The sequence below is a fragment of the Heptranchias perlo genome, chromosome 29, assembly GCF_035084215.1.
Source record: "Heptranchias perlo isolate sHepPer1 chromosome 29, sHepPer1.hap1, whole genome shotgun sequence".
In the NCBI taxonomy this organism is placed as follows: Eukaryota; Metazoa; Chordata; class Chondrichthyes; order Hexanchiformes; family Hexanchidae; genus Heptranchias; species Heptranchias perlo.
The window spans coordinates 7,190,219-7,207,254 of NC_090353.1; the positions used below are offsets into that span (position 1 = coordinate 7,190,219).

At 45.0% G+C, this 17,036-nt stretch overlaps 1 protein-coding gene across 1 annotated transcript in view; it reads right to left on the reverse strand.

Annotated features, from left to right (window-relative positions):
* Positions 1–17,036, reverse strand: part of LOC137299352 (AP-1 complex subunit mu-1) — a 77,351-nt gene that overhangs the window by 39,573 nt on the left and 20,742 nt on the right. Inside the window, exons 7-9 of the mRNA XM_067968040.1 lie at positions 16,893–16,964; positions 14,386–14,544; positions 10,981–11,106 (exon numbers count right to left, since the gene is read on the reverse strand). Coding sequence (XP_067824141.1) covers positions 10,981–11,106; positions 14,386–14,544; positions 16,893–16,964 — 357 coding nt within the window. The remainder of the gene's footprint in view (positions 1–10,980; positions 11,107–14,385; positions 14,545–16,892; positions 16,965–17,036) is intronic.

Here is a 17,036-nt window from a genome sequence, read left to right on the forward strand (position 1 = left end):
GCCCCCACTTAGCAACCTACCAAGAATCAATTAAACCCCATCCTAACTACGGCAGACAGATTGCAGCGAGAGCAGAAATTCAATCCTCCAACCCATCTCACCAATCACCAGGCCAGCTACCGAGAGACAACCAAATTACCTTAAAGGTTTGATTTCCAGTCAGTGTTGAACTACAGCTTTCAGCTGAGAAAAGAAAACCCTGGTCTCATTAAAAATCTAGGAGAACCCCCCACTCCCCCAACCCTGCCCTTCTACCTGCTGGCCTAACGTAGAAGGCAGGATGTGGCCGATAATATGTCTTAAATAGCTAACTCACTGGGAATGCAGAATTGATGCCACCTGATGAACCACTTACCCACCATTTCAACAGCACCAATGAAACCGTAGAAACCTAACCACTCAGCATCCTGCTCCGGACAAGAGGGAACAGAATGTTATACTGTTGTCAACCAATTTCCACATTTCTCACCAGAGTACATTCTGTAGTGGGAACCCTGTGCTGGGTGGCCTCCTGCCTAACCAGGCTTAGTGCAAGAACTTGTGACCTTCTTGGTCTGTATGTTTTGGTGCTGCACCTTTCACTGCATTTACTCACTGAAGCACTGGGTGAAAACCCCTCCACCCTGTGGTTACTGGAAGTTCTCAGCATCGACTTCCTGTAACAGCTATTAAAACCCGTGAAGATAGATTTCCTGTATCGCATCTCTTGGCACAGGAAATTACACTTTCACACATGGAAGATGCTGAGGAACCACGTGAACTTACCGAGAGTTATGTTGGTCATAGGCCACCAATGGCCCTTTTTTTATATAGAGTACTGAACATTATGGGCTGTTTTTAGGACCAGGACGGAGGCAACCACAAGGTGCCCAAGTTGAAAAATGTCAGAACCAGCAAAAGAACGAACTTGCATTTATATAGCAACTTACTTATTACCTTGGAACATGTCAAAGTACATCACAATCAATCAATGAATTATTTTTGAACATGGTCACTGCTGTTGTGTAGGCAAATACAGCAGCCAGAAAGAAGAATGAACTTTCATTTAGATAGCACCATTCACACCCTCAGGATATCCCAAAGCTCTTCACAGCCAATGAGTTATTTTGAAATGTACCTACAACAACTTGCATTTATATAGCACCTTTAACGTTGTAAAACGTCCCAAGGCACTTCACAGGACCGATATCAAACAAAATTTGACACCAAGCCACATAAGGAGATATTAGGACAGGTGACCAAAAGCTTGGTCAAAGAAATAGGTTTTAAGGAGCCTCTTAAAAAGGAGGAGAGAGAGAGGCGGAGAGGTTTACGGAGGGAATTCCAGAGCTTAGGGCCTAGGCAGCTGAAGGCACGGCCGCCAATAGTGGAGCGATTAAAGTCGGGGATGCGCAAGAGGCCAGAATTGGAGGAACGCGTAGATCTCGGAGGGTTGTAGGGCTGGAGGAGGTTACAGAGATAGGGAGGTACGAGGCCATGATTTGAAAACAAGGAGGAGAATTTTAAAATCAAGGAGTTTCCAGACAGGGAGCCAATGAAGGTCAGCGGTGATGGTTGAATGGGACTTGGTGCGAGTTAGGATACTGACAGTAGAGTTTTGGATGAGCTTAAGTTTATGGAGGGTGGAAGATGAGAGGCCGGCCAGGAGAGCATTGGCGAATGTGGCAGTCAATTTGCATACACCATGCAACAAGCAATGAGATAACTGATCAGTTAAACAGCTTTTGGTGCTGTCAGACTGAAAACCAGAAGCACTCCCCTGCTCTTCTTCGAATAATGCCACGGGATCTTTCACATCCACCTGAACAAGCAGACGGGGCCTCAGCTTGACTCCTTATCCAAAAGACGGCATCTCCAGCAATGGAGCCTCAGTACTGAACTGAAGTGCCAGCCATGATACTGTGCTCAAGTACCTAGAATCAGGCTTGAACCCGCAACGTCAACAACAAACTGTATTTATAAAGTGACTCTCATGTAGAAAAACGACCCATAGCTCTTCACAGGGGTGTAATCAGATACAAGAGTGCTACTACTGAGCCAAGCTGACATTTTTTTGTACACGTATACACCCCTATCCCCCTCTCTCTCCCCATTATACACCCCTATCCCCCTCTCTCTCCCCATTATACACACCTATCCCCCTCTCCCCATTATACACACCTATCCCCCTCTCTCTCCATTATACACACCTATCCCCCTCTCTCTCCCCATTATACACCCCTATCCCCCTCTCTCTCCCCATTATACACCCCTATCCCCCTCTCTCTCCCCATTATACACCCCTATCCCCCTCTCTCTCCCCATTATACACACCTATCCCCCTCTCTCTCCCCATTATACACACCTATCCCCCTCTCTCTCCCCATTATACACACCTATCCCCCTCTCTCTCCCCATTATACACAACTATCCCCCTCTCTCTCCCCATTATACACACCTATCCCCCTCTCTCTCCCCATTATACACACCTATCCCCCTCTCTCTCCCCATTATACACCCCTATCCCCCTTTATTTTTGCTCTAGACACAAGACTCAATATTCAAATAGGACGGCAGTACCTGCAAGGCTGGTTGTGGACATGCTGTGTTAAGAGCCAAATGACTGCTGGTTGTACATTCAGTCTCTGGAATGCTTTCAGTGGATATATTTCTCAAATACTTTTGTCGGTAATTAATGTACGTAGCCTGCAGCAGTTAATGAGCTATTGAGTCTTACAAGCATTATCATTTTAAAATCCGCTGCCAACTTTCGTGCAAAGTACAGACAAAACAGAATACATATCTGCACACAAATTCCTTCCTTCAAAAGCACTTTGCTTCAGTTACATGAATGATGGATCCTCCGTTCATGGTTGCCTGGATTGATATAGGAAGCCGACACAATTATAGTTACCCGGATTGGTGATGGATGTGGAAACAATTATATCTACCTAGAATGGTGACCCAGAATAAAAGACTAGGTTAATCGGAGTAAGTAAACAGTAAGTAAATTAATAATAAGAGTAACTAAAGGGAGTTTAGAAAAAAAAGGTTTCTAAATATAATGGACAGGCAGCTGAGACCCATTGCCTGCAATTCCTGTCCATGTGGGAACTTCAGGACGCTTCATATGTCCTGGAAGGCCACATGTGCAGGAAATGCCTCCAGTTGTTCGAGCTCAAGCTGAGGGTTTCTGAGCTTGAGGGGCGGCTGGAGTCACTGCAGAGCATAAAGGAGGCTGAAGGTTTCCTGGATCGTACGTTCCAGGAGGTGGTCACCCCGCAGCCAGAGATTTCAGGATAGCAAGTGGGTGGCCGTCCGAAAGGGCAGGAAGAGGCAGGAATCTTCTGGGTGTGTGGCATTCTCAAACCGGTGAATATCAGTGAGTGTGACAACACCTCGAAAGAGTGCAGTCCTGAGCATGGCACCATGGGGCAAAGGACTGCACAGTGGAGCACAGTGAAGTGTAGAAATGCAGTAGTCGTGGGGGATTCGATTGTCAGGGGGACAGACAAGTGTTTCTGTGACCGTCGATGTGAGTCCCGCATGGTGTTGCCTCCATGGTGCCAGGGTAAAGGACATCACTGAGAGGGTGCAGAACATTTTGCGGGGGGAAGGGGAACTAATTTGGCAGGGGGGGTGGGCATCAGGATGTAGCATTAGAAAGAAAAAACAAGGTGCACAAAGGATTGGGAGAGACAGATAGCACTAGAGTAAGAAATAGTACAGTATTCGGTATAAGAGACAATATGAGAAGGTCGAAGATAGGGTTCGAGTGCACGAGGCATGGTAAACGAGGTTGATGAGCTGCAGATGCAAATAGCCGCATGGGAATATGATGTAGTGGCGATAACGGAGGCCTGGCTCAAAAAAGGGCAGGATTGGGTACTAAATATTCCTGGATACAAGGTGTTCAGGAAAGATAGGGAAGGAAAGAAAGGAGGGGGGGTGGCAGTATTGATTAAGGAGAATATTGCAGTGCTGGAGAGAGAGGATGTCCTTGAGGGGTCAAGGACAGAATCTATTTGGTTACAGTTAAGAAAAAAAGAGGTGCCATTACACTACTGGGTGTATTCTATAGGCCACCAACTAGTGGAAGGATATAAAGGAGCAAATTTGCAGGGAAATTACAGAGAGATGTGAAAATGGGACTTCAACTATCCTAATATAGACTGGGATAGTAATGGCGTAAAGGGCAAAGAGGGGGAGGAATTTCTGAAGTGTTTTCAGGAGAACTTTCTTAATCAGCATGTTTCCGGCCCAACGAGGAAAGAGGCATTGCTGGATCTGGTTCTGGGGAATGAGGTGGGCCAAGTGGAGCAAGTGTCAGTGGGGGAACATTTAGGGATCAGCGATCATAGTATCATAAGGTTTAGAATAGTTATGGAAAAGGAGAAGGAACAATCTAGAGCAAAAATATTTAATTGGAGGTGGGCCAATTTCAGTGGGTTGAGAATAGATCTGGCCCGGGTAAATTGGAATCAAAGATTGGCAGGCAAAACTGTAATCGAACAATGGGCGGTCTTTAAAGGGGAGATGGTTCGGGTACAGTCTCGGTATATTCCCACGAGAGGGAAAGGTAGGACAATCAAAGCCAGAGCTCTCTGGATGATGAAAGAGATGGACAGTAAGATGAAGCAGAAAAAGGGGGCGTATGACAGATGACAGGTTGATAATACAAGTGAGAACCAGGCTGAATATAGAAAGTACAGAGGAGAAGTGAAAAAGGAAATAAGAGGGGCAAAGAGGGAGTATGAGAATAGACTGGCAGCTAACATAAAAGGGAATCTAAAAGCGTTCTTTAGGCATATAAATAGTAAACAGGTAGTAAGAGCATGGGTGGGGCCGATTAAGGACCCAAAATGGAGATCTATGCATGGAGGCAGTGGGCATGGCCAAGGTACTAAATGAGTACTTTGCATCTGTCTTTACCAAGGAAGAAGATGCTGCCAAAGTCACAGTAAAAAGGGAGGTAGATGAGATACTGGATGGGGTGAAAATTGATAAAGAGGAGTTACTAGAAAGGCTGGCTGTACTTAAAGTAGATAAGTCACCCAGTCTGGGTGGGATGCATCCTAGGTTGCTGAGGGAAGTAGGGTGGAAATTGCAGAGGTACTGGCCATAATCTTCCAAAACTGCTTAGATATGAGGATGGTACCAGAGGACTGGAGAATTGCAAATGTTACACCCTTGTTCAAAAAAGGGTGTAAGGATAAACCCGGCAACTACAGGCCAGTCAGTTTAACCTCGGTGGTGGGGAAGCTTTTAGAAACGATAATCCGGGACAAAATTAATAGTCACTTGGACAAGTGTGGATTAATAAAGGAAAGCCAACATGGATTTGTTAAAGGCAAATCATGTTTAACTAACTTGATTGAGTTTTTTGATGAGGTAACAGAGAGGGTTAATGAGGGCAATGCAGTTGATGTTGTGGATATGGACTTTCAAAAGACGTTTGATAAAGTGCCGCATAATAGGCTTGTCAGCAAAATTGAAGCCCATGGAATAAAGGGGGCTGTAGCAGCATGGATACAAAATTGGCTAAGTGACAGGAAACAGAAAGTAGTGGTGAACGGTTGTTTCTCGGGCTGGAGGAAGGTATGCAGTGGTGTTCCCAGGGGTCAGTACTAGGACCACTACTTTTTTTTTATATTAATGACTTGGATGTACACAGCACAGTTTCAAAATTTGCAGATGACACAAAACTTGGAATGGGCAGACACATGGCAGATGAAATATAATGCAGAGAAGTGCGAAGTGATACATTCGGGCAGGAAGAATGAGGAGAGGCAATATAAACTAAATGGTACAATTCTAAAGGGGCTACAGGAACAGAGACACCTGGGAGTAAATGTGCACAAACCTTTGAAGATGGCAGGACAAGCGGTTAAAAAAAGCATACAGAAGCTCGACACCATCCAAGATAAAGCAGCCCACTTGATTGGCACCCCATCCACCACCCTAAACATTCACTCCCTTCACCACCGGAGCACTGTGGCTGCAGTGTGCACCATCCACAGGATGCACTGCAACAACTCACCAAGGCTTCTTCGACAGCACCTCCCAAACCCGCGACCTCTACCACCTAGAAGGACAAGAGCAGCAGGCACATGGGAACAATACCACCTGCACGTTCCCCTCCAAGTCACACACCATCCCGACTTGGAAATATATCGCCGTTCCTTCATCGTCGCTGGGTCAAAATCCTGGAACTCCCTTCCTAACAGCACTGTGGGAGAACAGTCACCATATGGACTGCAGCGGTTCAAGAAGGCGGCTCACCACCACCTTCTCAAGGGCAATTAGGGATGGGCAATAAATGCCGGCCTCGCCAGCGACGCCCACATCCCATGAACGAATAAATTTTTAAAAATCCTGGGCTTTATAAATAGAGGCACGGAGTACAAAAGCAAGGAAGTGATGTTGTACCTTTCTTAAACACTGGTTCAGCCACAGCTGGAGTTTTGTGTCCAGTTCTGGGCACCGTACTTTAGGAAGGATGTGAAGGCCTTAGAGAGGGTGCAGAAAAGATTTACCAGAATGGTTCCAGCGATGAGGGACTTAAGTTACGTGGATAGACTGGAGAAGCTGGGGTTGTTCTCCTTAGAGCAGAGAAGGTTGAGAGGAGATTTGATAGAAGTGTTCAAAATCATAACGGGTTTAGATAAAGTAAATAAGGAAAACTGTTCCCACTGGCAGAAGGGTCGAGAACCAGAGGACACAGATTTAAGGTGATTGGCAAAAGAACCAAAGACGACGTGAGGAGAAACTTTTTTACACCGTGAGTAATTATGATCTGGAATGCACTGCCTGAATGGGTGGTGGAAGCAGATTCAATCGTGGCTTTCAAAAAGGAATTGGATAAATATTTGAAGAGAAAAAATTTGCAGGGCCACGGGGAAAGAGCAGGGGAATGGGACTAACTGGATTACTCTTACAAAGAGCTGGCACAGGCTCGGTGGGCCGAATGGCCGCCTTCTGTGCTATAACGATTTTATGGTGTAGGATGTGGACACTATTATAGTTACCTGGATTGGTGTAGGATGTGGACACTATTATAGTTACCTGGATTGGTGTAGGATGTGGACACAATTATAGTTACCTGGATTGGTGTAGGATGTGGACACTATTATAGTTACCTGGATTGGTGTAGGATGTGGACACAATTATAGTTACCTGGATTGGTGTAGGATGTGGACACTATTATAGTTACCTGGATTGGTGTAGGATGTGGATACAATTATGCCAAAGGTTAAGCAGTTAACAGGATCTGCTTTTTATTAGGTTTATACGAAGAAAAATGCCGGAAAAAATATACAAATAGAAAATAAAGGGACTTTTGGTAAGTAACCCTGAATAATGCCCACCATTTCTCATTGGATTAGTTACACTCAGATATGACCTGGGTTCAGGCCATCCTGATTGCATTGGAGAGATGCTCTCAAAACCAACTGGCACTGAACCCTCATTAAGTTAATGTCTATCAGGCTTGGCGTGTTTCACACAGCAGTGGGTTAAAGCTTTTACACTTGGACCAAATTAACTTCTCGTGTAGTTCAATGCCCAAAGGGGCTACTTAACCCTTGAAGCACTGCTCCCAGCATCTGTTGTGCTAATCACAGAGTTCCTGTTTGTTCAAGACGCACTGTGTATATTGTGTAGCCATAGTAACCTCCTCTGAGTGACGTTCTCCTCTATCTCCTCATGGGCAACGATCTGAAACCAGTGTGGCCCACGAGGGAAAGTTAACATCTGTCTGAGACATAGCTGCACGGGACCGCCCCTCCCTCCAAAAAAATCACCATTATCTTTGGTCCTCATCCACCAGCAAAGGTCAAAATTCACACATTAATGGAAACAATGGTAAGCTATACCATCTCAAGCCAAACAGTTTTGCTAGTAAATTTTTATCTTTCCTAAATAAAAGTCCAGTCTTCTCACACTCTGAAGTACATTACACACAGCTCAGTACCGCATGCCCCGACCCCCGTAACATCTGCTTGTTTGATTTCACTATCATACCAAAGATTCTGTGCCAAAAACCTTTTTTTTTCAAATGCAGGATTTGTTTAATCCAGTTCCTCATTCCAGGGAAAGTCTGCGTGGTCTAAGAGAGAAATGGGTAAAATCAAAGAGCAGAGATGCCATCTCCCTTGGCGCACACTCTATCGTTCTTCTTTATCGAGATACACTGTGTGAATACGGAGCACATAACCGACTAGGACAGAACCATTCCATCAAACTGCATCTTCCAGCTGCAAACAGTGGGCTCGCTGTGCCTTTTGTTGTTTAGGCTACATGCTGTGCAAATCCCTCCCTAAACTCCTCCACCTCTCTCTCCTCCTCTAAATCTCTCCTTAATACCCACCTCTTTGACCAAGCTTTTGGTCACTCCTCCTAATATCTCCTTCTTTGGCTAGGCCTCCATTTTTCTTTGATTATGCCTCTGTGAAGTGCTTTGGGGGGTTTTATCTGCGTTAAAAGCGCTGCGTAAATGCATGTGGTCACTGTTGATCCCCTTCCCGTTTGATATCCTGAACGTGAAGTCTGCATTGTGGCCACTGGATGGTGTTAATCACGGAGGTCAGGTGTGCAACTGACGGAGCTGGAGCATGTGTACACGCCACCACCTAGTGGCCAACACCACCAAAATCAAAACCACCTTCATGTTTCCAACCTGCATAGTGTTCACTTCCAATGTGAATACAATTCACTCACAAAAAGGTGTTGGGCAGGATGCAATGAACCGCATTGTCAGGTCAGGTTGGCAGGAGGTCAGGATGGAATTAAACCGGGTCAGGTATACAAGGACTGAACAGAGCAGTGCGCCAGATCTCAGGAGAGTACTAGGATATACTTTGCTTATGTTTGTCCAAATTGAGGGGGTGGGAGACAGATTACAGGACGTACACTGCTGAGTGTGGTTGGGCCTTACAGCTTAGGAATGGGTGCATGTTTAGCAACTCACATCACAAGTGACGTACAGTCCATATATCACCAGCTTCCCTGTCCATAGATGATTAATCCATCTCCTGCAGCATGGCTTGTCTGCTGAGGATGAGGTTAGATTGCAGTAAAGGCAAAGAGGATTTTTTTTTAATTAAAAAGTATCGACAGCAGAGAACATACATCCCAGTTTGAGAACGGGAGACCAGGTCGGGAGTGGAGAAGTTGACTATGGAGGAAGGCGGCCACGATTGGGAGCAGGAACGTGGGGATTGGTCCCTGGTAACATTAAAGGTCACACAGTTTCTATGGACCAATGAGATGCTTCTAAAAGGGAGTGGGGGGGGGGGGGTGGAGGGAGGAAGAGGGGACGATTGCCTGTTTCACTGGTAGCCCTACTGGCTAATCCCCAGACAGGGAGAGGGTCACAGGTCAGATGTTTAGTTTCCTGTCAGTTTGGTGTAAGATCTGGTTCAGAGAGAGCCACTAAGCCTAGAGAGAACTGGTCAAATTCAGCAATTAAGACTGACCAGAAGAAGTTTAGCATGTCTGCTAATAGGGATAGCGTGGCATATTATTATTATTTTTTTCTTATTCGTGAGGTGGGGGGTGGGGGGAAACAGAGGTCAGTTGGAGTAAGACAAGATTTGAATCTAACTGTTACTGTGTGTGATCACTTACTGTCTTTAAAATAAAGCAGTTTACCGATTCGGATCTGGCCTCGTGTTATTGGTCCGTCTACTGAAAGGTCAGGTCACAAGGGAGTTCGATCGTTACAGCCTGGGTTACACTATCGGGCAGTAAGGGCACATTCCTGAATGTATGATGTGGGGACTGCTCACAAGGTGGCCAGCGCCACCGAACCCATGAGAATATCTCAGGCAGACCTGAAATTTGTAATAGTCCTCGTTTGTTTGTACAGATTCCCTTGGGGTGTCTCTGGGTACTGGCTGCAAACTGGTGGGTGAAGTTGGCTGCTGGCCTGCACGGGACTAATTCAGAAGTGGCAGCCCGAGAGGACCAGGGTAATAATAATTCTCATTACTTTAATGCAGGACCAGTGAGATGTAGCATCTTCAAAAGACCAGACGCGAAGGTATAACATGCCCTCACTCAGGAGGATTAATGGACAGCAGGAGGTGATCTGAAGTGGACAATCACTGTGGAATAAGTGTGTTTATTTTCTACTTTTATGGATAGGTAAATGACATGCTGTTGATGTCAGGAAACATTTCTTCACACAAAGGGCAATGGAAATCTGGAACTCCCTCCCCCCAAAAAGCTGTTGAGGCTGGGGGTCAATTGAAAATTTCAAAATTGAGATAGATTTTTGTTAGGTAAGGCTATTAAGGGTTACGGAACCAAGGCGGGTAAATGGAATTGAGGTGCAGATCAGCCATGATCTGATTCAATGGCAGAACAGGCTCAAGGGGCTGAATGGCCTCCTCCTGTTCCTATGCATTGCTGCAGGTAGTATCAGAACAACAGTTCCATATTACAGGCAGCACAGCACGAGCAAGTGTCTTTGCTAACCAGCACTGTGAAAAACCAGGGCTGCTATAAATCCACATTTGGGTAACCACAGTTGTCACGTGTTGGACCAATTCTGGGCTGGCTCCAAACAGCTGTCGACAGAGCTTTGAGCCAACTTCATTACCTTCTAATGTCAAACCGCACCCACTGGTGCTTGTGTGTGATTAGAGGAGACGGTAGGGATTTGTCAGTGATGGACCCTCAATGTTGAACCGTTTAGTTCCATATTAACAAATGTTGCGGCTGCAATAGGTTATGTGGAAGCCTGGGAAAGCAATCGCACAGCTGAAAAAATCAACAACTTATGCAAATTGCTTGGTGCGCGAGTCAGAAGTGCAGCCAGAGCTGTCTGGAGCGACATCAAAAGGGGGAATTAAATTGGGATAGTGGAATTCATAAACAAAATGTTCTTACAATGCCCCTCAAAAGAACTTTCCTCTTTACAGTCTGCATTGCCAATGTTCTGGTGAAAGAAAAGGGCAGTAGCACCATCTACTGTTCATAAATGCAACATGCACCCACCTGTATTCCTGAAGTGGTAAAGTAGGGAATTTCAAACTTCACACTGATGGGTGGCTTTCCCTCCTTGTCTTCAGCCTCCACACTAGGGAGCCCAAAATGTGCTCTCATCAGATACTCCTTTCCGCCCTACAGGCACGGAGAAGAAAAGACAAGTCAGACAGAGACAGCGACACAGACAGTGATCACATCTAGTATTATCGCCCCATCTGAGCACCATCTCCATTACCCCCCCCACTCTCACCCAACCCCAAATCCTACCTTCGCTAAAGTTCAGGCAGCAAGCTTCCATCAGAAACTTGATGCAAACTTGTCTAATTTGTAGATGAAGCCAAACAAGGAGGGGCAGTGGAAGTGGAGAAGGCAGCTGAGAAACTATAAAAACAAGTTGGACAAAACATGCAAGCGTGTGGAACAACATCAACTTGCATTTATATAGAGCCTTTAACGTAGTAAAATGTCCCAAGACGCTTCACAGGAGCATTTGTCAAATAAAAACTGACACCGAGCCACATAAAGAGATATTAGGATAGGTGACCAAAAGATTAATCAGAGGTAGGTTTTAAGGAGGAGAGAGAGGTAGAGGGGCAGAGAGGCAGAGGGATGGAATTCCAGAGCTTAGGGCCTAGGTAGCTGAAGGCATGGCTGCCAATGATGGAGCAAAGGAAATCAGGGATGGACAACAGGCCAGAATTGGAGCACAGAGTTCTCAGAGAGTTGTATGGCTGGAGGAGGTTACAGAATTAGGGAGGAGCGAGGCCATGGAGGGATTTGAATACAAGGATGAGAATTTTAAAATTGAGGTGTTGCCGGCCTGGGAGCCAATGTAGGTCAACGAGCACAGGGGTGATGGTTGAATGGGATATGGGGCGAGTTAGGATACAGGCAGCAGAGTTTTGGATGAGCTCAAGTTTACGGAGGGTGGACGGCCAACCAGGAGAGTGTTGGAGTAGTCAAGTCTGGACGTAACAAAGGCATGGATGAGGGTTTCAGCAGCAGATAAGCTGAGCGATGTTAGAGGTGAAAATCTAATACAGACAAGTGTTAAGTATTCACATAGGAAGGAAAGATGGGAAATGAGTGGCCCTGAAACTGCTAAGGATGAAGTTGATTCAGTCTTAGTTGATTCAACGCTCAGCATGTCCCACCAATGCAGAGCAGCAATCAACAAAACCACAGAATGTTAAACTACACAGACAACACAGTAGAATCCAAGTTAGAGGAAGTTGTAATCTAACTGTACAGTATTCTGGCCAGACTGCACCTCGAGTACTGCGTCCAGTTCTGGCCACTGAGACACAAGAACTGCAGACAATTGCCACAGGGCTGATCGCTAGTGTCAAGGGGCTGGGTTATGTGGAAAGACTGGATAGACTTGTGGCTGTCCAGCCTGGAAAGAGGCATCTGAGAGGTGATCTTACTGAGGGATGCAAGATAGTAAACTGCATGAAACAGGTAAACCTGGAAAATTACATCAAACTAAATTGCGAGAATGGGACAAGGGACACTGGTTCAAACGGGTAAAAGGCACGTTGAGAACTGGTATCAGCAAGTTCTTCACAAAGAGCGACCCGCACATGGAATCGACTCCCAGATAGAGTAGTGGAGGCTAAAACCTGGGAATAATTTAAGAAACGAATGGGTGACATTAATGATGGGGATTATAGGGTTTTTCTGGATGGTGAATTAAGATGAATCAAATGGCCTTCCTCTTCTGAATTATCGTCTGAATCACAACAGGACACTTACACGGACTTTGACAAGGTACCACAAGGGAGATGACTGGAGAAGATCTAGGGGCATGGAATTAAGGGGAGTAGTAAATTGGATTAAAAACTGATTAGAAGGGAGTAAACAGAGAGTAGGAGTTCAGGGTAGTTTCTCAGAATGGTTGGAAGTGGGTAGCAATGTCCCACAGGGCTCGTTCTGGGGCCACTTCTGTTCACTGTGTGCATCAATGGATGTGGGTCTAGAGGGAGTGGTGTCCAAATTTGCAGATACTAAAATAGGAGGCACAGTAAATAATTCTGAGGACCAAAGAAAGCTGCAAGGAGATACTGATAAGAGAGTGGAATGGGCAAAAAAGTAGCAGATAGAATTCAATGTCAGTAAATGTCAGATGGTACATTTTGGTTGAAAAAATAAAATAATTATACTTCGAACAGGGGAAGGTTGGGTGACGCGGAAGAGCAGAGAGACTTGAGAGTTAAGATTCACAAGAAAAAACAGCACCTCAAGCAGATATGACCATAAAAAAGCTGATGGAATACTGGATTTTATGGCAAGAGGTATAGAATATAAAAGTCGAGATGTAATGATGAAACTCTTAGTAATGACCACATTTGGAGTACTTTGTACTATTTTAGGCTCCACACCATAGGAAGGACGTTAAGGCAATAGAGAGGGTACAGTGCAGATTCACTAGGATGCTGCCAGGCATGAGGAAATACAAATAAGAAGCTATAAAGCAGAGACCATGTCAACATTTAAGAATAGGTTAGATAGATGGTTGAAGGAAAGGAGGATAAAGGGATGTGGGAACAAGGTGGGTACATGGGATTAGGACTACTGCTCGTGTAAAGAATAAACACCATCACAGATGAAGTTGGAGCTTGCAGTTCTAGAATAAGGGAGGAACAGCTCAGTGTACTATTACTTACTGCTAAATTTGTTGGGCTATGTTGTAATTTCTATGTAACTGTGCGAAGTATGGCCAATCTGGATTACCATTTAGTTCATTGCTATGGGCTAAAGGAACGTGTGGACTATCCAACCAATATTCAGTTCTGGGCACCGCACCTCAGGAAGAATATATTGGCCTTGGAGGGGGTGCAGGGCAGATTCAACAGAATGATACCGGGGCTAAAAGGGTTAAATTATGAGGACATGTTGCATAAACTTGGTTTGTACTCCCTTGAGTAGAAAAGATTAAGGGGTGATCAAATTGAGGTGCTTAAGATGATTAAAGTAGTTGATATGATAGAGTGAGAGCAGCTATTTCCTCTGGTGATGGAGTCCAGAACAAGGGGGCATAATCTTAAAATTAGAGCTAGGCCGTTCAGGGGTGATGTCAGGAAGCACTTCTTCACACAAAGGGTAGTGGAAATCTGGAACTCTCTCCCCCAAAATGCTATTGAGGATGGGGGTCAACTGAAAATTTCAAAACAGGGACTGATAGATTTGTTAGGTGAGAGTATTTAGGGTTACGGAACCAAGGTGGGTAGATGGAGTTAAGATACAGATCAGCCATGATCTAGCTGAGCAGCAGAAAAGGCTCGAGGGGCTGAATGGCCTTCTCCTGTTCCTAATATAAAAGTACTTATTCCTTTGCATACTTCACGTGCTCCCATTTTAAAACAGTCTCTATACACATTATCCCACTCAGAACACACTAATGAGGACCCTTACTGGAAATGACTTGATTGACCACACTATTTCGCTGCTTTCTGGCACCCACTTCACGTTGCCCACTGTGGTCTTAAACTTGGGCGAATCTGCATCGTTTGGGACTGGAATGTGGATCTCGACATTATTGGCAGTCGATCTACGTTTGAACTGACTCTTGGCCTGAGGAAAGAAGAGACAAAGCCCATTGGGTGATAGAGTTACTCCAACAGCGGGTTTAACCAGACAGAATAATCAAAGGTAACATCTACCCAAGGAAGAGTTTGCAAGTAGCTTTTTTTTAAAAAAACATACACATTCTGACTTTTGATGTGTTTCAGTCAGAGATGGAGCAGCTCAGAATACGACGTGTTCAATAAAGTCTGTACATCCAGCACTGCACTCAATCTGAGGTACAAGCCTACATATATGTTATTGGCATCGGAATTAGAGGTTTGATTTATACTAAAAACTGGATCAATGATTCTAAATAGGTCTTAAAACCGTATGAAGATACATGGAAATACCGACTGGTTTCGAGTGCCTTCTCTAAGCCCCTATGTGCCAAGCCAGTTGAAGCTGGAGCTTGTGATTCCAGAACAAGGGAGAAACAATTCAGGGTACTAGAACATAAGTGATAATACACAGTTCAGAGCTGTGTTGCAAGGCAGTGGCACATCAAGGGCTCTTACTCAGTCATGTGAACCAGAAGATGACTTATAGCCTTGAGACTTCCACCTAGAATCATACAGCACCGAAGGAGGTCCCTTTGGCCCGTCATGCCTGTGCCGGCTCTCTGAAAGAGCTACCAATTAATCCCACTCCCCCTGCTCTTTCCCCATAGCCCTGCAAATTTTTCCTTTTCAAGTATGTATCCAATTCCCTTTTAAAAGGGACTACTGAATCTGCTTCCACCACCCTTTCAGGCAGTGCATTCCAGATCATAACAACTCGCTGAGTAAAAAAAAATTCTCATCTTCCCACCGGTTCTTTCACCTACATTACCAGTACAGTGCATTCTTCCTATAATGTACCTCTCAGTAATGCCATACTGTTTAGAATGCTACTAAATGCTCCAGAATCTTTGTGAAATTGCTGCCTATACCACTAGACCTCAACAGTTACAGTGCTGTGTGAACGCAGATCCCACTCACAGATGTCACGCTGCAGGATTTGAAGCGTTTGAGGGAGACAAGGATTCAGGTAATCCTTCACTGGAGTGTCTGTACAAGTGACCTCACGAGAAATCAAACAGATGGATACTTGAAAGAGCAATCATGACAATGACTGGCAGGGACACAGCCCACAACCTTGCTCCTGATGGTCTGCCCAGAGGTAATGAAAGGAAGTGAAAAAAAAGAAAGAACTTGCATTTATATAGTATCTTTCATGACCTCAGGAAGTCCCAAAGTGCTTTACAGCCAATAAAGTACTTTTGGTGTAGTCACTGTTGTAATGTCAGAAACATGGCAGCCAATCTGCGCACAGCAAGATCCCACAAACATCAATGTGATAATGACCAGATAATCTGTTCTTTTAGTGTTGTTGGTTGAGGGATGGATATTGACCAGGATACCGGGGTGAACACCTCTGCTTTTCTTTGAAATAGTGCCATGGGATCTTTTACATTCACCTGAGAGGGCAGACGGGGCCCCGGTTTAACATCACATCTGAAAGACGGTAACTCAGACAGTACAGTACTCCCAGTACTGCACTGCAGTTTGCTTGCATTAAAATGCAGGTGGGATTTAAGGGTTCGTGCTTGCTCTGATGCTGTAGGCTATACTTTGACAGACTCACTATGCCATGCACCTTCGATTTCGATTAGTAATACTGCACACTTCGTTATATACACGCACATTTAGCTTGTATTATTACAAGGCAATTATTTGTTGGTGGGGATAGTGGCACCGAGTCAGATGGACAGCGGGCTCCCATTATTCACACTGCAGTGTTCTTGTAACGCGTGACTCACAGTACAGTGCTGGTGAGCGTTAGTCTGCTGTACGTCACAGGGAAACACATAAAAATTATGCATTTTGGATTCTGACAGTCACACGAGAAGGTAGGGGATACGGTTTATATATCACACGAGTGGGCTGTTTTGACAGTCGTCAGTGAGTTACGATCAGAGCCGCAAATGGGATACAGATCATACCTCGTGCCTCCTAGACCTGTATTATTCATACCACAAGTTAGACAAGGAATCGAGAGAGAAGTTAGGTGCACAGTTTCGTTTTAAATGGGAACTAAAGTGATGTGCTGACTGTGATGGGAATTCTGATGAAGTCAGCGTGAATATTTTTCTCCCACCCTTCTATCCTCAATTGGGATTTCACCACGAAGTACAAAAATGTTCAACAGAGACGTCACTGATTAAGCTCATTTCAAGTAGATTGCAGCTGAAGTTGGGTCTGTGTTTCTGAAACTCCTGCAGGAACTGGATGTTTTAGAAAATAACCGGGTCATTCAAGGTCCATTTGAGGTTTTGAAGCTGGATTGATTTGAAAGCTAGAAGAGAAATAACTGACCTTAATCATGTATTCTATCCGACTGTGGGAGTGCTTCTCGATCACCGACTCGATCCAGATCAGAGGCTTGACCTGGTAAGCGGAAAGATGCAGGATCGTTAGTACCGTCCACGACTTTTAACGGGAACGAGTTTTTAAAAAGGC